General features: G+C 39.7%; 1 protein-coding gene across 3 annotated transcripts in view; it reads left to right on the top strand.

The window, feature by feature from the left end:
- EPB41L5 (erythrocyte membrane protein band 4.1 like 5) overlaps positions 1-24,513 on the top strand; it is a 169,233-nt gene that overhangs the window by 129,630 nt on the left and 15,090 nt on the right. For all 3 annotated transcript variants that reach the window (XM_019973958.2, XM_019973967.2, XM_070768966.1), the window contains 3 exons: positions 10,403-10,531; positions 13,389-13,453; positions 23,313-23,403. In XM_019973958.2, coding sequence (XP_019829517.1) covers positions 10,403-10,531; positions 13,389-13,453; positions 23,313-23,403 — 285 coding nt within the window. The remainder of the gene's footprint in view (positions 1-10,402; positions 10,532-13,388; positions 13,454-23,312; positions 23,404-24,513) is intronic.

The following is a 24,513-nucleotide window of genomic DNA, read 5'->3' on the forward strand; positions in this document are numbered from 1 at the left end:
CTTCTCCAGGGATCAGTGAGCTATTGCATATTATGTAAGTAGAAATGATAACTTTTACAAACACAAAGGCTAATACTCTCTAACAGTAATTGCTGTAGGGGGAAAAATAATTTTTCCCTCTACTCCTCTGAGTTGTTGGCTGAGACCTCTGTAACAAAAGAAAGATTAACAAGAGAAAAATAGAAGTTTACTGTTATGTGTACCTCCTGTACAGATGGGAGATACCAGGGGAGAATGAGTAACTCTCAGGCTTAGAATTCCAGCTAAATACCATCTTCAGCTAAAGTCAAACGAAAGAAAAGTGTAGGGGAGGGTTCAAGGAAAAGCAGGGTAAACAGAAGTAAGGCTGCTTATGCAGCTTTGAGTCCTTGCTATTCAACGATAAGAGTTTGAGTTGTTTGCAGGGATGAATGTTGGTCTTTCCTAGTATAAAGGAAGGAGGGACTCCTTTGTAAATTTCTGTGCTGCTTTTAGATAGATAGGAGGACAAAGCTTTTCTTATATCTTGTGCTTCTCAGTTGCCTTCAGCTCAAAATAACATGCCACAAGGTGACATATTTGGGGATGATACATTCTGCTACCCTCACTGCCATGACTTTTTCAGCTGGAACAATAGTTGCTTGCTAAGTGGAACCAGAGATCAAATTGCCAACATCTGCTGGATCATGGAAAAGGCAAGAGAGTTCCAGAAAAACATCTATTTCTGCTTTATTGACTATGCCAAAGCCTTTGACTGTGTGGATCACAATAAACTGTGGGAAATTCTGAAAGAGATGGGAATACCAGACCACCTGACCTGCCTCTTGAGAAATCTATATGCAGGTCAGGAAGCAACAGTTAGAGCTGGACATGGAACAACAGACTGGTTCCAAATAGGAAAAGGAGTACGTCAAGGCTGTATATTGTCACCCTGCTTATTTAACTTATATGCACAGTACATCATGAGAAACGCTGGGCTGGAGGAAGCACAAGCTGGAATCAAGATTGCCGGGAGAAATATCAATAAGCTCAGATATGCAGATGACACGACCCTTATGGCAGAAAGTGAAGAGGAACTAAAAAGTCTCTTGATGAAAGTGAAAGAGGAGAGTGAAAAAGTTGGCTTAAAGCTCAACATTCAGAAAACTAAGATCATGGCATCCGGTCCCATCAATCACTTCATGGGAAATAGATGGGGAAACAGTGGAAACAGTGTCAGACTTTATTTTGGGGGGCTCCAAAATCTATGCAGATGGTGACTGCAGCCATGAAATTAAAAGACGCTTACTCCTTGGAAGGAAAGTTATGACCAACCTAGATAGCATATTCAAAAGCAGAGACATTACTTTGCCAACAAAGGTCCGTCTTGTCAAGGCTATGGTTTTTCCTGTGGTCATGTATGGATGTGAGAGTTGGACTGTGATGAAGGCTGAGCGCCAAAGAATTGATGCTTTTGAACTGTGGTGTTGGAGAAGACTTGAGAGTCCCCTGGACTGCAAGGAGATCCAACCAGTCCATTCTGAAGGAGATCAGCCCTGGGATTTCTTTGGAAGGAATGATGCTAAAGCTGAAACTCCAGTACTTTGGCCACCTCATGCGAAGAGTTGACTCATTGGAAAAGACTCATGCTGGGAGGAATTGGGAGCGGGAGGAGAAGGGGACAACAGAGGATGAGATGGCTGGATGGCATCACTGACTCTATGGATGTGAGTCTGAGTGAACTCCGGGGTTGATGATGGACAGGGAGGCCTGGCGTGCTTCGATTTATGGGGTTGCAAAGAGTTGGACACGAATGAGCGACTGAACTGAACTGAACTGAAGTCTCTTTGGTTGTGTCTGACTCTTTGGGACCCTAAAGACTGTAGCCCACCAGGCTTCTCTGTCCATGGCATTCTCCAGATGAGAATACTGGAGTGGGTTGCCATGCCCTCCTCCAGGGGATCTTACTGACCCAGGGATTGAACCCACATCTCTTGTGTCCCCTGCATTGGCAGGCAGGTTCTTTACCACTAGTGCCAACTGGAAAGCCTGAAACAATAGTTTCTAATATTATACTAATATTGGTGCAGGTGTTTTAAAAAATAATTTTTAAGTCTGGATATCAGGCTATTTAACTGCTGGTATCTTAGAGTTTATTAGTTTATGTAGTAGGCCAGCCCTAAAAATTCACATCCCCTTTGTCATGATCTCAGGGACTCTTCTGGATTCATGTAAATACATTCAGCAGTTTAAGGGGAAGAAACAGTTTATAAAGTGGTTAAAACCTTTGTGTATACTTAGCAAAAATTCAAGGTAAATTGTATTTATTCTTCTAAAGCAGGATTCTTGCAGATCTCAGATCTACCCAAGAATAATTATAAGTTGTGTCTTAAACTCTATGCCACTGAACACATATTCTTTTTTCTTTTATTTATTTTGGCTGCACTGGGTCTTAGTTGCAGTGAGTGAGGGGCTTCTTTCTGGTTTCAGAGCACAAGCTCTAAAGTGCTCATGTTCAGTAGTTGTGGTGCATGGGCTTAGTTGCTCTGTGGCATGTGGAATCTAGTTCCCTGACCAGGGATCGAACCCACATCTTCTGTATTGGACAAGGTGGATTCTTAATCCCTGGACCACCAAGGAAGCTCCTATTCTTGCTTTAATTCAGTTACATATTTTTTAAGAAAGTGGGTCCAAATTTTATTAAATTCTCAAAAAGAGTAAACCATACCAACCTTAAAATAACTGTTTGCATCTTCCCAAAGTTAGAGCTAAAAAGAACTTCACTTTACTTAAAAGGCTTATATAATTTTTTAAAATTTAATAATTTCAATTTTTCTGAGGCATTTAAAGAAGGAGCTCTCAGAAATAAGATCTCTCTGTGTTTTAAAAAAAGTACCGTTGTTCTTTTGAGTTTTACTGCTTACACCAATTCTTTACCTTATGTGTTTGACTGTATAAATGGCCTACCTATGTTTTCTAGCCAAGATTGTTTCAAGAGTGGTTTTGAGTCTGGATCTAATGGCATTCTGGTTCAGAACTTGAAACCAAGTCCTCCTAAAACTGACTTCCCCTGCTGAGTTTGTGATTAATCTATCTAAAAATTGATTCCCTTCCTAATCTTACCCCTTTTCCCCTCAGAATTGAGAAGCATCAAATAAAAAGGAGAATTGGACCCCAAACAGGACTTGTGGAACCATCCCATGTACAAAAAGCGTCTCCACATCCCTGTTTCCTGTTTGTAGGAAAAAGGCGGTAATCTCCTGGGCCTTCCCCATGTTCCAAAGAGCAGAGTCTAGCAGTTAATGTTTAGGACAAGAGTGTCACAGGACTCTGGTTTATTCTGAAGGGATGTGGATAACTCTCTGTGCCTGTCTTTGAGTTGTTCTGCAAAAACTAAGACCGCCCCACCCAGGGGGGGGATGATGACTACATGATGACCACAGGCAGGTAGTCCCCAGACTGGCTGGAGCCAGGAGATTGAGGTTCTCAAGACATCACCCTGTTACCTCATCACCAACCAATCAGAGGGCTTCCCCATTGGCTCAGACGGTAAAGAATCCGCCTGCAATGTGGGACACCTGGGTTTGATCCCTGGGTTGGGAAAATCCCCTGGAGGAGAGCATGGCAACCCATGCCAGTATTCTTGCCTGGAGAATCCCACAGACAGAGGAGACTGGTGGGCTATCATCCGTAGGGTTGCAAACAGTTGGACATGACTAAGCAACTAAGCACAACCAATCAGAAGAACGTCCACAGGCTGATCACACTTCCTGGACCCTATCCCCTCACACCATCTTTAAAGACCTTTGCCAGAAAGCCATTAGGGAGTTCTGGTCTCTTGTACGTGAATTGCGTGTTCTCCTTTCTTGGTGCCCTGCAAATAAACCCCTAGTTTTCTACAAACTCCTGCTGTCAGTTTGGCTTTCTGCGCTGCAGGCACATGAGCCCTGGCTCGTTAACAAACTGAAGTAGACTTTGGATCCACTTTAACCTGACATTAACTCCTAACTAAGCTGATTCTGACAGTGAGGACTGCTCTGCAGGAGAGTTTGAGCATCTGTTCTTGTTAGAACAGGTCTAACTTGGGATGTTTAGGAATCAGGGTGTCTTTTAAATTATTTTGGTCTTCTGTTTGCACATTTTGGCCATCCAAGGCAGATATATCAACAGCATAGTAACTGGATATTGTTGAATTTGCATCCTATAATAAAACTATATGAAAATATTTTATAGCTATTACACTGAACTTGTATTTCAGTAATCTTTCTTTTATATATATGGAAGGTAATTGTACAAAATACAGATTTTATTTATGTTTATTTCTGGGTTTTTTTGGTCATGCCATGCAACTTGCAGGATCTTAGTTCCCCAGTCAAAGATTGAATCTGAGCCCTGGCTGAAAGTGCTGAGTGCTAACCACTGGACTGCCTGGGAATTCCCCACAAAATGTAGATTTTAAAAAGCAAGAAATTATAAAACTTCCATTATCCCAGTCCTAAGAGATAACTACAGTTAACATTTTAAAGATACGTACTTCCGGCCATTGATATGTGATAAATATTTTTAATTAAAAATGCAATAATATTGTTCTGTAGCTAATCAGTTGTAATCTCTTTATTTCAATAACACATTATCATTAATAGTTAAATGGCATGCATAGGTCAACGTTGTGTTTACTCAGTCTCCTATTAGACATTTCACTAATTTTCACTGTCATAATCAGTGTTGTGATAAACAGTCTTATAAATAAATATCCTGCATTATCTTTGATTATTTTCCTAGGAAGTAGAAGTGTTAGGTTCAGGAATTCCCTGGTGGTCCAGTGGTTAGTATTCACTTCTTTCACTGCTGAGGGCCCATGTTCAATCCCTGATCCGGGAGCTAAGATCCTTCAAAAACCACTCGGCATGACAGAAGTGTTAAGTTAAATTTCAGAAATAATTTTAAAGCCTTTGGTACTTTTGCAAAATTGCCTTCAGAAAGATGGTAACAGTCACAGGTACTTTTGTGATGTGTGCATTGAATCCTTGATTTTTAATATAGGCAGGAAGAGAAATATCTGCCTAGGTCTGTGGCAGGTTGCTTTGAGATGCTGTGACATGCAAATATAAATGTTGAGCAAATAATACAAAATCTGCAATGAAATTCTCTCTGAAAAGAAAATTTCAATACATTTGAACTAGCCATTCTTGTTGTTCAGTCACTCAGTCATATCCAACTCTGAAGCCCCATGGACTACAGCATGCCAGGCTTTCCTGTCCTTCACCATCTCCCAGAGCTTGCTCAGACTCATGTCCATTGAGTCGGTGATGCCATCCAGCCATCTCATCTTTTGTCCTCTGTGGGCTTCCCTGGTGGCTCAGACAGTAAAGAATCCTCCTAGAATGTGGGAGACCTAGGTTTGATATTTGGGATGGGAAGATCCCTGGAGGAGGAAGGGAGGAATCCTCTTGGACAGAGGATCCTGGCAGTATACAGTCCATAGGGTCACAAAGAGTCAGACACAACTGAGTGATTGAACTAGCTACGCTATGCTATTTTTCCTGCTTTCATCAGTCATGTCCAGTTGTTTGCGACCCCATGGACTGTAGCACACCAGTCTTCCCTGTCCACCACCAACTCCCAGAGCTTGCTCAAACTCCTGTCCATTGCGTAGGTGATGCCATCCAACCGTCTCATCCTGTCATCCCTTCTTCTCCTGCCATCAGTCTTTCTCAGCATCAGGGTCTTTTCTAATGAGTCAGTTCTTCTCATCAGGTGACCAAAGTATTGGAGCTTCAGCTTCAGCATCAGTCCTTCCAATGAATATTCAGGACTGATTTCCTTTAGGATTGACTGGTTATATCTCCTTGCAATCCAAGGGACTCTCAAGAGTCTTCTCCAATACCAAAGTTCAAAGCATCAATTCTTCAGCGCTCAGCTTTCTTTATGGTCCAACTCTCACATCCATACATGACTACTAGAAAAACCATAGTTTGAGTATATGGAACTTTGTTGGTACAGTAATGTCTCTGTTTTAATATGCTATCTATGTTGGTCATAGCTTTTCTTCCAAGGAACATGCGTCTTTTAGTTTCATGACTGCAGTCACCGTCTGCAAGGATTTTGGAGCATAAGAAAATAGTCTTTCACTGTTTCCATTGTTTCACCATCTATTTGCCAAGAAGCGATGGGACCTGATGCCATGATCTTAGTTTTCTGAATGTTGAATTTTAAGCCAGCTTTTTCACTCTCCTCTTCGACTTGCATCAAGAGGCCCTTTAGTTCCTCTTCGCTGTCTGCCATAAGGGTGGTGTCATCTGCATATCTAAGGTTATTAATATTTCTCCCAGCAGTCTTGATTCCAGCTTGTGAGTCATACAGCCCAGCATTTCACAGGATATACTCTGCGTGTTAAGTTAAATAAGCAGGGTGACAATATACAGCCTTCTTGTACTTGTTGCCCAATTTGGAAACAGTCTGTTGTTTCATGTCTGGTTCTAACTGTTGCTTCTTGACCTGCATACTAATTTCTCAGGAGGCAGGTTAAGTGGTCTTGTATTCCCATCTCCTTAACAGTTTTCCACTGTTTGTTGTGATCTACACAGTCAAAGGCTTTAGCATAGTCAGTGAAGCAGAATGTTTCATGTTCCAGATTTTTTTCTGGAATTCTCTTTGCTATTTCTGTGATCCAACGGATGTTGGCAATTTGATCTCTGGTTCCTCTTCCTTTCCTAAATCCAGCTTGAAATCTGAAAGTTCTTGGTTCACATACTATTGAAACTTAACTTGGAAAATTTTCAGCGTTACTTTGCTAGCATGTGAAATGAGTGCAGTTGTGCAATAGGGTGAACATTCTTTGGCATTGCCTTTCTTTGGGATTGGAATGAAACCTGACCTTTTCCAGTCCTGTGACCACTGCTGAGTTTTTCAAATTTGCTGGCATGTTGAGTGCAACACTTTCATAGCATCATCTTTTAGGATTTGAAATAGATCAGCTGGAATTCCATCACCTCCACTAGCTTTGTTTTTAGTGATGCTTCCTAAGGTCCACTTGACTTTGCACTCTAGGATGTCTGGCTCTAGGTGAGTGATCACACCATCATGGTTATCTGGATCATTAAGATCTTTTTTGTATAGTTCTGTGTATTCTTGTCACCTTTTCTTAATATCTTCTGCTTCTGTTATGTCCATGGTGTTTCTGTCTTTCTGTGCCCATCTTTGCATGAAATGTTCCCTTGCTATCTCTAATTTTCTTGAAGATATCTCTAGTCTTTCCCATTGTATTGTTTTCCTGTATTTCTTTCCATTGATCATTGAGGAAGGCTTTCTTAGCTCTCCTTGCTATTCTTTGGAATTCTACATTCAGATAGATATATATTTCCTTTTCTCCTTTGCCTTTTGCTTCTCTTCTTTTCTCAGCTATTTTTAGGTCTCCTCAGACAATTATTTTGCCTTTTTGCATTTCTTTTTCTTGGGGATGGTTTTGATCACCACCTCCTGTACCATGTAACAAACCTCCATCCATAGTTCTTCAAGCACTCTGTCAGATACAGTCCCTTGCATCTATTTGTCACTTCCACTGTATCATCATAAGAGATTTGATTTAGGTTTAGTGGTTTTCCCTACTTTCTTCAATTAGTCTGAATTTTGCAATAAGGAGTTCATGATCTGAGCCACAGTCGGCTCCTGGTCTTATTTTTTGCTGACTGTATAGAGCTTCTCCATCTATGGCTGCAAAGAATATAATCAATCTGATTTTGGTATTGACTATCTGATGATATCCATTTGTAAAGTCATCTTTTGTGTTGTTAGAAGAGGGCATTTGCTATGACCAGTGCATTCTCTTGGCAAAACTCTGTTAGCCTTTGCCCTGCTTCATTTTGTACTCCACAGCCAAACTTGCCTGTTAGTCCAGGTATCTCTTGACTTCCTACTTTTGCATTTCATTCCCCTGTGATGAAAAGGACATCTTTTTTTGGTGTTAGTTCTAGAAGGTCTTCTAGGTCTACATAGAACCTATCAACTTCAGCTTTTTTGGCATTTGTGGTTGGGGCATAGACTTGGATTACTGTGATACTGAATGGTTTGCCTTGGAAATGAATACAGATCATTCTGTCATTTTTGAAATTGCACCCAAGTACTGCATTTCGGACTCTTGTTGACTATAAAGGCTACTCCATTTCTTCTAAGGGATTCTTGCCCACAGTAGTAGGCAAGTAGTGGTCATCTGAATTAAATTCACCCATTCAGGTCCATTTTAGTTCACTGATTCCTAAAATGTCAGTGTTCACTCTTGCCATCTCCTGTTTGACCACTTCCAATAAACTTTAATGTGTGGACCTAACATTCCTGGCCCCTTATTGAGGTATAATTGACAAAATTTAAATACATTTAAAATGTGCCATTTAATAAATTGATACAAGTATACATTGTGAAATGATTCCTACAGTCAGATTGATAGTTAACACATCCTCACCTCACTTTTGGACACAACTGAGCGACTTCACTTTCACTTTTCACTTTCATGCATTGGAGAAGGAAATGGCAACCCACTCCAGTGTTCTTGCCTGGAGAATCCCAGGGACGGGGGAGCCTGGTGGGCTGCCATCTGTGGGGTCGCACAGAGTCGGACACGACTGAAGCGACTTAGCAGCAGCAGCAGCACCTCACTTTAGTTAGTTTTCTTTTTGTTTGTTTTTTTGTGAGAACGCTTGAGATCTACTCTCAGCACATTTCAAGTACAAAAAACAGTGTAATTAACTTTAGTCACCATCCTATACATTGGGTCCTCAGGATCAGATAACTTTTACCAGCCTCCCCCTATTTCTCCACCCCTAGTCTCTGGCAACCATTCTACTCTCTGAGTTGGATTTTTTTTAAGAGTCCACATTTAAGTAATACCATGAAGTATTTGTTTTCTCTATCTGACTTAGTTCACTTAGCATAATTCCTTCTAGCTTTGTCTGTGTTGTTGAAAATGGCAGGATTTCCTTCTTTTTAAAGGTGGAACAATATTTCATTGTGTATGTATATTTATGTGTGTGTGTCTGTGCATTTTACATCTTCTGTATCCTTTCATCTGTTGATGGACATTTAGGTTGTTTCCATGTCTTGGCTGCTGTGCATAATGCTGCAGTGAACATGGGGGTGCAGATACCTATTTGGGATCATGAATTTATTTCCTTTGGATGTGTACCCAGAAGTGGCGTTGCTGGGTCATATGGTGTGAACTAGTCATGACTGAAAAAGGGTTTTCTTTCAATTACTGGGAACCATTCTGTAGACTTGGAAGATACAGTCTAGTACAAACTAGTGATTCTCAAACTTTTATATATATCAGAGTCACATGGGAAAGCTTGTTAAACATTCAGATTTGGGGATCCCACCCAGAGGCAGGTATGTGGAGACCACACTAAGAAAAACCAGATTAGAATAAGCACATAGTTAAATTTTTTCAAATCTGAACAAGTGGTGCAATATATAATCCTGTATGTTGGCAGATGGCCAGTTTTACAGAACAAAAGCTATATCTGAGGCTAAGAAATGTTTAGAATGAGTTTGTTATTTAGACCAGTGTTAAATGGTAACCATAGTAAGGACAGGGCTTCTCAGGTGTGACTAGTGGTAAAGAACCTGCCTGCCAGTGCAGGAGATGCAGGAGACACAGGTTCAGTCCCTGGGTTGGGAAGATCCCCTGCAAGAGGAAATGACAACCCACTTCGGTATTCTTACCTGGGAAATCCCACGGAGAGAGGAGCCTGGCAGGCTCTGGAGGATCCTCCTCACAGGATCTCAAGGAATTGGATGTGACTGAAGCGACTTAGCACAGCACATAGTAAGGATGATGGTGATGGTGATTGTTATTATTGATTGTCATTTATTTTTAATTAGTTAAAATATCGGCTGTAGTGTAGATAATTAAAATTATTATTTTCTCCCATTTCTTTTCATAGTAATTTATGTTGTTTTAATTATGATCTTCATTCAGTGGACTTGTGCTTTATTTTATCATTTTAGTAAGTTTTTACCTGAGAGTGGCCTCTTTGTGGCCAAATAACTTAAGTCTCAAGCACAGTCATCTACTCAGTAACAGCACTAGGGATCAGCCTGTGTAGGGCCTGACCTAAAATCCAGTTGAAATTAATTACAGCAGATGGCACACATTCTTCATGTGTGGTTTAATTCAGGCATTTTTCCAGGGTGGTATTGTTAGTTATTCAGTTGGCTTAAAGACAACTTAAAGACAAAAGTTGGCTGGATGATTTTCAGGGATCCCTACCTTATTTGTGATTACTGATCTTAGTTCAAAACCTCAAGTAAGAGGTGACTCCTCCTGGAAAAAGATGGCTGCCTGAAACACATGACTCCCTGGTTGTCTGAATAGGAACTTTCATCAGTCCTTTTCTGTTTCCATTTAGTTGAATCCTCTCAGAGTTGCTTACAGTGTGTTTTTAATATCCAGGAGGAAGTGGTGAAGTTAACCGAGAAATGTCTGAATAATGCCATCGACAGCCCAGCGCTGAATACCAGGAGAGTTCCTCCTGACTTGAAGAGTAATATTTTGAAGGCTCAAGTAGAAGCAGTGCAGAAGGTAAGCTGCCTTCACTAGGGTCCCACTGAAGTGGAAGGAGACCCTATGGAACAAAGAACACACACAGATGGTGGACATGAGTGAGCAGGCCAGAGAGGGTAAAACCAGGAAACATACTCAAGGTAGCAAATGCCTTTCCATCTCTAAATTCTAGTCAGAGTAGATTAAGATGGGGCAGTCATGAAGTAAGAAGAATAAAGTTTTTTAAAAGTCAAATTCCTATAGAAGTGAGTCCCTAATCTTTCGTCACTTTTATAGCTGGAAACCCTAGAGTGATTTTAGGTCTTTATCAGTTCACTTTTCCTCCCACCCATCTATCCCAATTCAGCAAAATTATTAGCTAAATAGCTCATTCAGCAAAGTTATTAGTCGTGTTATTAGCAACTGAGCGATGGTTGCAAGACGAAGAGTGGGTTGTGACATCTTGTGAAGGACGCAGTGTGTAGAGACCAGCCCCTAAGAAGTTAATGGCATCCATGCTCTCAAAATTGGCTTTTCCTTGGCCCTCCCACCTGTCAGATGTACCCTCTGTGCTGAAATAGCGCAGAAGCCTGTCTTACTGCATCCTGTTGTCAATAAGGATTTCCCAGTACCTTGTTGAGAAGAGGCTCTTCACCCATCCTGTCCCAGGCACAGGCCTTGAAGAGAACTGGAAGAACTTGAGGAATGTTGCTTGTGTGCTTTCTGTACCTTTCACCCAGATGTAAACATAAAACATAATGTTTACATATAAAAATAATTTGAAATAGGTCAGTACAGGCTCTGGAATTAGACAGCTGGAGTTTGAATCCTGTTTCTTATCTACCACCTACTAGCTTTGTGACTTGGCACATTAGTTTATTTCTCTGAGCCTCAGTTAAATTATGTTTAAAAGGGGGTAATGGTAATACATACCCTAAGGTGGATTGTAAGGATGAAATAAAATAATAAATACGAAGGCCATGGAGTGACTCCTGGCAGGCACATAGTGAGTGTTTAGCAAATGTTGATCCCGATGCTGACACTGCCTCTTGTGGCAGCAGAGGTGGTGGCAGCTGTCGTCACCTGATGTTTCAGTTGTATTTCTGAGTCTATCTTGACTCAAACGAGAGAGAAATAATTTCAATAGCTCTGAATGAAAGCGATTTTATTTTATAGTTTAAAATCATCCTACCAGGGCCTTCACTGTCAAGATTACTGAACACTTAAGGAAGAAATAATAACAATTCTTCATAAGCTCTTGCAGGAAATAGAAGAGCAGGGAGCATGTCCCAGCTCACTTACAAGTCTGGTTTTACCCCGATAACAAAGCCAGAGAGAGATTGTACAGAAAAAAGCTGCTACAGATCGAAAGTCCTAAACAAAATAGAAGCAGATCTTACTCAACAATTAATAAGCAGGGTAGTAACCATGGCCAAGAGTTTATCTTGGGGGAAAAGGTGGTTTATCATTCAAAAACCAGTATAGTTCAACATATTAAAAATTAAGGAAAATTGTCTCCATTTATATGGAAAAGACATTCCACAGAATTTAAGACCTGATCATGATAAATGTTCACAACAAAATAGGAATAGAGTGGAACTTCAGCTTAATAAAGGGTGCCTATGCAAATAATGTACAGCTAGCCTCATACTTCATAGCTAAAGTTAACAACTGACCGTCCCTGTGTGGGCAATAATGGACTGCCTGCAATGCACATGGCTGCTAAGAACATAAAATATTACAGGTACTTTAGAAGAGAATTTGGTAATATATTAAGCATATGCTTTTCGTATGACCCAGCAGTCCCACTCCTAGGTATTTATCCAAGAGAACTGAAAACATAGGTTCATACAGATATTGGTACATGAATGCTTCTGGCATCTTTGTTTGTAACAGGTAAAAACTAGAAGCGATCCAGATGTCCATCAGCAAGGAAACAGATAAACGGGCTATATCTGTAAAGTGCAAAGCTACTCAGTACATAAAAAGGAATGTGTTGATGCATGCAACACCAGGGGTGAACCTCAGAAACATCATGCCTCTCTAAAGAGGGCAGCACAGAAGACAGGTGTTACAAACCCATCTATATGAAGCTATAGTACTGCAGCTAATGAAGCCCACATACCTAGAGCCTGTGCTCCACAAGAGAAGCCACCACAATGAGAAGTCCATGCAGTGCAGCGAAGAGTAGCCCATGGTCAGCAGCTAGAGAAACCCTGCACGCAGCAACAAAAGCCTGCAGGCCAAAAGAAACCAGTACAGATCACGGCTGGCTACGTGTATGGGTTTTTGATGGGATTGCATTGGAAACCTCAAGGGAACATTTAGGGGCAGGGGACATGTTATGTATGTTGATTGTAGTGTTGATTAGGTACCCCTGTATATTTTTCAGAATTCATCATCATACATTTAAAATGTGTGGCATTTTGCTATATGTAAATGATACCTCAATAAAATTAAGGGAAAAACTGACTTCTTCAGGAAGATTTTTTTAGAATTCTCTTCTGAAATATTCAGGGAAAAATAAAAAGCCAAATACATAGCTTAACATCTATTTCTTCTTTTGATAAATTTGAAAAATTCTGGCATTGAATCTTTTTGGATTCTGTGTATATTGACCAACATACAGGTGGTGTCTTAAATCACGGAGACCTGTCTAGTAAAGTGTATGGATTTGCATAGCTATGTATTGAAATGGGCACTTGGTGTATGAGTTCAGGTGTGAATAGGACTGCATTGGGTGCAGTTAACTGATATTTCCATGGATGAGGTGTGATTACCCCTTTCTAGAACAGAAGCAAACTGGTATTTCTATTTTTACTACAAAGGAATATAAATTTCTTCTTACTTTAGTATCATCGATAGAGATTTAATTTTTGTGATTTCCTTTTCTTAGGTTACAAGAGAAGATCGCGTATTAAGTCATAAAAATGCCAGTGTTCAGGATGCTTCCACAGACAGGTAGAGTGTTGGGGAGATGGATACTGATACTCTTTTCCTCTTACCTTTCTTTGGGGGGTACTTTTTTTTTCCCCTCTTTTCAAGTCTGTGACTACATGGTTTCAGAATATCTATTTGAAAGATAGTTTGACTCACTCTTCTATCCATTAATACATAGCTTCTTAAGCCCTACTTGTAGATCATTTGAAGATACTCCTAATTAGTCTTTTTTCATTCTCATTCTTCTTCAGCTGATTGAAACCTTTGAAGATACTTTTAATGTTGTAAGGTACCTGGTGAGGAGTATGTGCAATATCTCTCAGGTGTGGCGGTTGTCTTGGTACCATCCTGTCAACACAGTGGGTTGTTTCTATAAACTTTGTTTCTGTAGGCTCTCATGTGATGCATGCAGGTGTCTTTACAGCCCCCTCTGAGTTCTTTCTGCCTGTCTTTTCTTGTTAACTATTACACCATTTATTTATCTTACTAAATTTCTGCCCCCTGCTCTATGCCAGTTTGTTTCGTTCATCTCCGTGTATCCAGTGTTGTGTGCTTAGTTAGTGCTAAACATTGTTGAGTGAATATTCTGATTAATGCTGTTCAGTTCCAGGTGCTGTTATGAACATAACACTTAAGTGCATGCTTTGTATAGAGGACTTTACAGTTAGTACTCAGCAAACTTACTCACTGGTGATCAGGGTACAACTGGGATTCCAGCTTAACCTTTTAATTAATTCTAATGAATCAATTTTCCCACATCATTTAAAAGTTATTTATTTATTTAGTTTGCTGCATCGGGTCTTAGTTGCAGCATGAGGGATCTTTGTCTTGTTAGGCGGGGTCTTTCAGTGCAGCACATGGACTCACTAGTTGCGGTCCGTGGGCTTCAGTAGTGGCAGCACATGGGTTCAGTTGCCCTGTGGCATGTGGGGTCTTAGTTCCCTAATCAGTGATCAAACCTGAGTCCCCTTCCTTGCAAGGTGGACTCTTTACCACTGGACCACCAGGGAAGTCCCTTGCCCACAACATTTTTAATACTACTGTTATTACTGAAGCCTTTAAGAGGAACCTCATCATAAACTCATCATGAACTTTTTGCAAAGAGGGGAATAATGAAGATGTAACTACCCAGTTGTTTATCAGAAATTTCACCAAAGCTAGAAAGATGTTAGAATATCCAACTTCCAGACTTATTTTTCTTCATGGATGTTGGTGTTTTGATCATCTATTTTCCTTCCAGCATTTGAGATGGATCCTTTAAAGCAGAAATCCCCAACCTTTTTGGTTCCAGGGACTGGTTCCATGGAAGACAATTTTTCCATGAATCAGGGGTAGGGGGGATGGTTTCGGGATGATTCAAGCACATTACATTTATTGTTCACTTTATTTCTATTATTATTACATCAGTTCTGCCTCAGATCATCAGGCATTAGATCCCAGAGGTTGGGGACCCCTGCTTTAAAGAATACTCATGTTCTTATATACTTTTATATATACTTGGATCTGTTTCTGGGTCTTTTCCTTTCCAGTTACTCTTTTTCTTCTCCTTGCCATACTAGACTTTTTAAAAATTGCTATACCCCTTTTCTAAAAGGTAATATTTCAGGCATACAGAAAGCTTTAGAGATTGCATAATACATATCTGTGCACCAGCTGTCAGGCTTTGTCACATTTTCCTATTTTGCTATAGTAGATTTAGATCATTTTTCTTTTATCTTTTTTATAAAGTTATTGTTCCCGTGCATTTATACTTTATAGGTGTGCAATTTAGTGTTTTTAGTACTTTGACAGAGTTGTGCAACCCTTACCACTATTAATTCCATAATACTGTCATCATACCTAAAAGAAGCATTCTCCCCGTATGAGTCACTCTACTTCCTCGTCCAGCACCTGGCTACCACCCATCTGCTTTCTGCCTGTACTCGATTTTCCTGCTTTGGATGGTTCATGTAACTGGAATTGTACAAATATGTACCAATATGTCTGACTTTTTTCATTTAGCATAATGTTTTCAAGGTGTACCCTTGTAGCATGTTTTGGTACTTCATAGCTGAATAATAGTCGATTGTGTAGATATGCCATATTTTGTTTATCCATGTGTCGATGGATATTTCCGTTGTTTGTTGTTTAATCACTAAGTCATGTCCAAGTCTTTTTGCAACCCCATGGACTGTACCTTGCTGGGCTCCTCTGTGCATGGGATTTCCCAGGGTAGAATACTGGAGTGGGTTGCCGTTTCCTTTTCCAGGGGATCTTCCCGACCCAGGGATGGAAGCTGCCTCTCCTGCACTGGCAGGTGAATTCTTTACCACTAAGCCACCTGGGAAGCCCTTGTTATTTCTACTTCGTGGCTATTTTGAATAAGGTGGTTCTTGAACATTTACATACAAAAAATTTGTAGACTTGCTTTTAGTTTTCTTTAATATGTGCCCAGGAGGGTTGTTGCTCAGTCATGTGGTAACTATTTTTAGCTTACTGAAGACCTGCCAAACTATCTTCCAAGGCAGCTGTGGCATTTTCCAGTCCCATCCACAGTGTATGATCATTTCTGTTTCTCAGTATCCTCGCCAGTGTTTATTATTCTCCATTTTAAAAATTATACCCATCCCAGTGAGTATGAACCACAAAACCCTTTGTGGTTTTAATTTTCATTTACCTTAAGAGTAATGATGTTATTGTACGGCAGAAACCAATACAACATCGTAAAGCAATTATCCTCCAATTAAAAAAAAATAATGATATTGAGCATTTTTTCTGCTTTGGAGAAATTTCTGTTCAGATCATTTGTTTTTATAGTAACAGCTTTATTAAGATACAATTCAAATACTATGCAATGCAGGTAACCCATTTACAGTGTACAATTCAGTGGTTTTTGTTTTGATATATCTGAATTTTAAAAAAATTATCATGTTTTTTTATATTCTTTTTTAAAAATTGTATTTATTTTTTATTGAAGGATAATTGCTTTATAATATTGCTTTGGTTTCTGCCATACATCAACATAAATTAGCCATAGATGTACATATGTCTCCTCCCTCTTGACCCTCGCTCCCACCTCCCCTACCCCTCTAGGTTGTTACAGAGCCCTGGTTTGAGTTCCCTGAGTCATACAGCAAATTTCCATTGGCTGTCTATTTTATATGATAGTGTATATGGTTCCATGCTGTTGTCTCCATTTGTCTCATACTCTTCTTCCTCCCTGCCACTCATGTCCATAAGTCTGTTATCCATGTCTACATCTCTATTGCTGCCCTGCCAATAGGTTCATTGGTACCATCTTTCTAGATTCCATATATATGCATTAATATACAATATTTGTTTTTCTCTTTCTGACTTACTTCACTCTGTGTAATAGGCTCTAGGTCCATCCACCTGATTAGAATGGACTCAGATGTGTTCCTTTTTATGGCTGAGTACTATTCCATTGTATTTACGTACCACAGCTTCTTTATCCATTCATCTATTGATGGACATCTGGGTTGCTTCCATGTCCTGCTATTGTAAATAGTGCTGCAGTGAACATTGGGGGTACACATGTCTTTTTGAATTTTGGTTTCCTCAGGTATATGCCTAGAAGTGGTATTGCTGGGTCATATGGTAGTTTTATTCCTAGTTTTTTAAACACTCTCCATCACTTCATGGGAAATAGATGGGAAACAGTGGAAACAGTGTCAGACTTCATTTTTGGGGGCTCCAAAATCACTGCAGATGGTGACTGCAGCCATGAAATTAAAAGACACTTACTCCTTGGAAGGAAAGTTATGACCAACCTTGATAGCATATTCAAAAGCAGAGACATTACTTTGCCAACAAAGGTCCGTCTAGTCAAGGCTATGATTTTTCCTGTGGTCATGTATGGATGTGAGAGTTGGACTGTGAAGAAAGCTGAGTGCTGAAAAATTCATGCTTTTGAACTGTGGTGTTGGAGAAGACTCTTGAGAGTCCCTTGGACTGCAAGGAGATCCAACCAGTCCATTCTGAAGATCAGCCCTGGGATTTCTTTGGAAGGAATGATGCTAAAGCTGAAACTCCAGTACTTTGGCCACCTCATGCAAAGAGTTGACTCATTGGAAAAGACTCTGATGCTGGGAGGGATTGGGGGCAGGAGGAAAAGGGGACAACAGAGGATCAGATGGCTGGATGGCATCACTGACTCAATGGACGTGAGTCTGGGTGAACTCCGGGAGTTGGTGATGGACAGGGAGGCCTGGTGTGCTGCGATTCATGGGGTCGCAAAGAGTCAGACACGACTGAGCGACTGAATTGAACTGAACTGATAACTGTCTTCTGTAGTGGCTGTATCAGTTTACGTTCCCACCGACATTGGAAGATTTATTTATTTATTTTTGGTCTTGTTGGGGGTCTTCATTGCTGCACCTGGGCTCTCTCTAATTGCAGTGAGTGGGGGCTACTCTCTAGTTGTGGTGCACAGACTCCTCACTACATTGGCTTTTTTTTGTTGTAGAGCATGGGCTCAGTAGTTGTGACTCTCAGACTCTAGAACATAGGCTCAATGGTTGTGGCACATGGGCTTTGTTGCTCTGTGGCATGTGGGATCTTCCTGGATCAGGGATCAAACTGGTGTTCCCTACATTTCAAGGCAGATTCCTAACCACTGGACCACCAGAGAAGCCCACGGTTTCTTCATTTTAACTGCCACAGTATATTCATTCTTTTACTAAAGGACAAATGCTTGTTACAAATTAACATTGTACATGTTCTTCCATATACACATATGTCGTAAGAATTTTTTCACCTGCTTTCTGTGTTTTGTAGCAGTCTAAACTACATAGGACTAATCTCTCTTTTTTTATTTTTTTGGTTTGGCCTCAGGATTCTTATTCATTGATTTACAATATTATATTTGTTTTAGGTGTACAATGTAATGATTAAATATTTTTATGGATTATATTCTATTTTTACATTTATTATAAATTATTGGTTATATTTATATTCTTGTAACTTATGTATTTTATACATAGTTCAGTTGCTCAGTCATGTCCAAATCTGCAACCCCATGGACCACAGCACACCAGGCCTCCTGTCCATCACCAACTCCCAGATTTTACCCAAACTCATGTCCATTGAGTCGGTGGTGCCATCCAACGATCTCATCCTCTGTTGTCTCTTTCTCCTCCTGCCTTCAACCTTTCCCAGCATCAGGGTCTTTTCAAATGAGTCAGCTCTTCCCATCAGGTGCCCAAAGTATTGGAGTTTCAGCTTCAACATCAGTCCTTCCAGTGAATACCCAGGACTGATCTCCTTTAGGATGGACTGGTTGGATCTCCTTGCAGTCCAAGGGACTCTCAAGAGTCTTCTCCAGCACTGCAGTTCAAAAGCATCAATTCTTTGGCACTCAGCTTTCTTTATAGCCCAACTCTCACATCCATACATGACTACTGGAAAAACCATAGCCTTGACTAGATGGACCTTTGTTGGCAAAGTAGTGTCTCTGCTTTTTAATATGCTATCTAGGTTGGTCATAACTTTCCTTCCAAAGAGTAAGCGTCTTTTATACATAGTAGTTTCTGCTTATTGATTTCCTAGCACTATCCACCCCCTCCTCACTTAGCTCATTTCACTGGTAACCTCTAGTTCTCTATATCTGCAAATTTGTTTCTGACTTACTTCACTTATATATTCGTTTATTTTTTTAGATTTCACATGTAAGTGATAAAATACAGTATTAGTCTTTCTCTGTCTGACTTATTTCACTAAATGTAATACCCTCTAGGTGCATCCATGTTGTTGCAAATTTTCATTCTTTTTATAGCTGAGTAATATTCCATTACATATATACACACCACATTTTCTTTATCCATTCATCTTGATGAACACTTAGGTCCCTTCTATATCTTAGTTATTGTAAATAACCCTGCTATAAACACTGGGGGGGGGCACATATCTTGTTAAATTAGTGTGTTTTTCCTTCAGATATACACTCAGAATTGCTGGATCATGTAGTAGTTCCATTTTGGTTTTTTTTTGAGGAGCTGCCATACTGTTTTCCATAGTGGCTGCAACAACTTCCATTCCCACCAACAGGGAATTTCCACCAACAGGGAATTCCACATCCCTGTCAGCGTTTGTTCTTTATGTTCTTTTTGGTGATAGCCATGCTGACAGGTGTGTGGTGATGTCTCATTGTGGTTTTGATTTGCATTTCCCTAATGAGCAGCGATGTTGAGCATCTTTTCATGTACCTGTTGTCTATTTGTATATATCTTATTTGGAAAAATGTCTGTCACATCCTATGCCCACTCCCCCCCCCCCCACTCACTTTTAATTGGTTTATTTATTTTTATTAAATATTGAGATGTTTGAACCATTTATGTGTTTTGAGTATTAACCCCATATTGGTCATATCATTTGTAGATATTTTTTTCATTCTGTTATCTTCATTTTGTCAGTGGTTTCCTTTGCACTACAAAAGCTTTTAAGTTTAATTATATCTCATTGTTTATATTGTTGCTTTTGTTTCCTTTGCTTTGAGACAGATCCAAAAAAAGTATTGGTATATTTTATGTCAAAGAGCATTCTGCTTGTATTTTCTACTAGTTTTATGGTTTCTGGTCTTACCTTTATTTTTTAAATCTGTTTTGGGTTTATTTTTGTATATGGCATGAGATGTTCTAATTTCATTTTTACATGCAGCTGTCCAGGTTTCCAGCTGTTGTTATTGAAAAGACTGTCTCTTCCCTACTGTATGTTCTTGCTTCCTTTATTTTGGCTTAATTGACCAAAAGTGCATGGCTTTATTTCTGGGCTCTCTATTCTGTTCCATTGATCTATGTGTCTGTTTTTATGCCAATACTATACTATTTTGATTACTGTAGCTTTATGGTATAGCTTGAAGTCAGGGAGTGTGATTCCTCTAGCTGTATTCTTTTTTTCTTGATTACTTTGGCGATTTGGAGTCCTTCATATAAATTTCCATATAAATTTTATGCCCCAACCACTAATGCCAAAGAAGCTGAAGTTGAACAGTTCTGTGAAGACGTACAAGAGCTTCTAGAACTAAAACCAAAAAAAGATGTTCTTTTGATCATAGGGGAATGGAATGCAAAAGTAGGAAGTCAAGAGATTCCTGGAGTAACAGGCAAGTTTGGCCATGGAGTACAAAATGAAGCAGGGTAAAGACAAACAGTTTTGCAAAGTGAACACACTGGTCATAGCAAACACTCTCTTCCAACATCACAAGAGATGCCTGTACACGTGGACATCACCAGATGGTCAATACTGAAATCAGATTGATCATATTCTTTGCAGCTGAAGATGGAGAAGCACTATACAGTCAGCAAAAACAAGACTGGGAGCTGACTGTGGCTCAGATCATGAAATCCTTATTGGAAAATTCAGACTTAAATTGAAGAAAGTAGGGAAAACCACTAGACCATGCAGGTATGACCTAAATCAAATCCCTTATGATTATACTGTGGAAGAGACAGATAGATTAAAGGGATTAGATCTGACAGAGTGCCTGATGAACTATGGATGGAGGTTCGTAAGATTGTACAGAAGGCAGTCATCAAAACTATCCCCAAGAAGAAGAAATGCAAAAAGGTAGTCTGAGGAGGCCTTACAAATAGCTAAGAAAAGAAGAGAAGCAAAAGGCAAAGGAGAAAATGAAAGATAAACCCATCTGAATGCAGAGTTCCAAAGAACAGCAAGGAGAGATAAGAAAGCCTTCATCAGTGATCAATGCAAAAAAAATAGAGGAAAACAATAAAATGGAAAAGAGTAGAGATCTCTTCAAGAAAATTATAGATACCAAGGGAACATTTTATGCAAAGATGGGCACAATAAAGGACAGAAACGGTATGGGCATAACAGAAGCAGAAGATATTAAGAAGAGGTGATAAGAATATACAGAAGAACTATACAAAAAAGATCTTAATGACCCAGATAAACACAGTGGTATGATCACTCACCTAGAGCCAGACATCCTGGAGTGCAAAGTCAAGTGGACGTTAGGAAACATGACTGTGAACAAAGCTAGTGGAGGTGATGGAATTCCAGCTGATCTATTTCAAATCCTAGAAGATAATGCTGTATAAGTGCTGCACTCAATATGCCAGCAGATTTGGAAAACTCAGCAGTGGCCACAGGACTGGAAAAGGTCAGGTTTCATTCCAATCCCAAAGTCAATGCCAAAGAATGTTCAAACTACCACACAGTTGCACTAATTTCACATTCTTGCAAAGTAATGCTCAAAATTCTCCAAGCTAGGCTTCAACAGTCCTGAACCAAGAATTTCCAGATATTCAAGCTGAATTTAGAAAAGGCAGAGGAACCAGATCCAATGCCAGTACCCATTGGATCATATAAAAAGCAAAAGAATTTCAGAAAAACATCTACTTCTGCTTCATTGACTATGCTAAAGCCTTTGACTGTGTGGATCACAACAAACTGTGGAAAATTCTTAAAGAGATGGGAATACCAGACCATCTTACCTACCTCCTAAGAAACCTGTATACAGATCAAGAAGCAGCAGAACCAGACATGAAACAATGGACTGATTTCAAATTGGGAAAGGAGTACGTCAAGGCTGTTTATTGTCACCCTGCTTATTTAACTTATATGCAGAGTGCATCATGCCTAATGCCAGACTGAATGAAGCAGAAACTGGAATCAAGATTACTGGGAGAAATACCAATAACCTCAGATATGCAGATGATACCACCTTTTTTAATGGCAGAAAACGAAAAGGAACTAAAAGAGCGTCTTGATGAAAGTGAAAGAGGAGAGTGAAAAAGCTGGCTTAAAACTCAACATTCAAAAAGCTAAGATCACATGAAGTCCCATCACTTCATGGCAGGTATATGGGGAAACAGTGGAAACAGTGAGAAGCTTTATTTTCTTGGGCTCCAAAATCACTGCAGATGGTGACTGCAGCCATGAAATTAAAAGATGCTTGCTTCTTGGAAGAAAAGCTATGACCAATGTAGACAGCATATTAAAAAGCAGAGATATTACTTTACTGACAAGTTCTGTATACTCAAAGCTATGGTTTTTCCAGTAGTCATGTGTGGATGTGAGAGTTGGACCATAAAGAAAGCTGAGTGCCGAAGAATTGATGCTTTTGAACTGTGGTGTTCGAGAAGACTCTTGAGAGTCCCTAGGACTGCAAGGAGATCTAATCAGTCCATCCTAAAAGAGATCAGTCCTGAATATTCATTGGAAAGACTGATGCTAAAGCTGAAGTCACCTGATGAAAACTGACTCATTAGAAAAGACCCTGATTCTGAGAAAGATTGAAGGCAGGAGGAGAAGGGGATGAAAGAGGACGAGATGGTTGGATGGCATCACTGACTTGATGGACCTTAGTTTGAGCAAACTCAGAGAGATGGTGAAGAACAGGGAAGACTGGCATAGTGCTACAGGCCATGGGGTTGCAAAGAGTCACACTGAGCAACTGAACAACAACAACAGTATTTCCATCTATATTTTAGGATTACTTGTCCTAGTTCTGTGAAAAGGCCTGATAGGCATTTTGATAGGAATTGCATTAAATCTGTAGATAGCTTTGGATAGTGTGGACATTTGCCAATATTAATTCTTCTAAGACATGAACATGGGATATCTTTCCATTTCTTTGCATCATCTTCAGATTCTTTCATCAGTTTTCAGAATATAGTTTTCAAAATAAGGGTCTTTTACCTCCTTGATTAGGTATTTATTCCTAGATATTTTATTATTATTAGTGCAATTTTAAATGGGATTGTTTTCTTGATATCTCTTTTTGATAGTTTGTGTGTTGAAAAGCAGGACTAATTTCTAATTGAAGAGTTCGTTTTTCTTCTTCCTGAGGAGGCTGCTTGTGACCCCTGTGTCACCTCTGTCAGTCCTCCATGATGTGAACATACCTTTCTCTTCCTAGTGCTGAATTAAATGAGAATACTGTGCCCGTCCGTGGAGACTCTCTGGCTCTGATGCAAACCACACCTGCAGAAAGTGGGTCTGCTCTAAAGGTAACAATCACTGCCACCTTTTAAGGTTTCTCCTCACATTCCGCTGAGTTGAACCTTGGTTATACAGGACATCTGGTGAGTTCTGATGGACACCAGAACTTAAGCTGTGAAAAAAGCACTGAACCTCACTTCTCTAGGGAGAATCCTATTATCAGATCCAAGAGTAGCTCAGGGTTTCTTCATTTTTGAGTTATTTGTTGTTATTTTGTTTTTTTAGATGATCTCTTATTTTTGGTTTTTGTATGCTGACTCTACTTCCCTAGTGTCTGAAACAGAACACTGCACATAGTAGGCAGCAAATAAGTATTGATTGATCAAAAGTAACATTCTGAAATTGTGTTGTGTTATAACCAGCTTATCTCAAATCCTACCTTTGTTGTATCCACTTGTCACACACCCATTGTTGTTTAGTTGCTAACTTGTGTCCCAGTCTTTTTGCAACTCCATGAACTCTCGCCCACCAGGCTCCTCTGTCAGTGGGATTTTTTAGGCAAGAAAACTGGAGTGGTTTCCCATTTCCTTCTCCAGGGGATCTTTCTGACCCAAGGATCAAAGCTGCATCTCCTGCATTGCAGGCGGATTCTTTACCACTGAGTCACCTGGGAAGCCCCACACACCCTTACCAGTTCAGAAATCATAGAAACCCAGTTCATTGCCCTGGGAATGTTTTAATTTGCAATTTAAACAACAAGTTATTTTTGTAAATGAACAGTTCCCATTTGTTCTTGTATTGCATAAGCACATTTATCATAGAAATCTACCTAATATTTTATAAAAAGAAAAAAATTAGCAATTACCTGTATTCCCACTAGTCAAAAAAACTTTGGTGTTTTAAAAAAGGAACCTAAAATATTTTCAATCTGGAGATTCCTTTCTGCTAATTAAAATCCTAAAATGATATATTGACATATTTGATCATTGAAATCATTAGGTGGAACCTCAGATGTGTTTTAGAACAGAGAAGGACATTTGTCCCCCAAATTTATTGCATATTGTGTACCAGGATAGCATGCTAGGCTTTGAAAATTAAAAAATGACTGAAACATGGCCTCTTCTTTCAAACTGCTTTATAGTACACTTGGAGAGAGGATTTTAATATGTTGTGGTAGA

Source organism: Bos indicus, chromosome 2 (genome assembly GCF_029378745.1).
Source record: "Bos indicus isolate NIAB-ARS_2022 breed Sahiwal x Tharparkar chromosome 2, NIAB-ARS_B.indTharparkar_mat_pri_1.0, whole genome shotgun sequence".
Classification (NCBI taxonomy): domain Eukaryota; kingdom Metazoa; phylum Chordata; class Mammalia; order Artiodactyla; family Bovidae; genus Bos; species Bos indicus.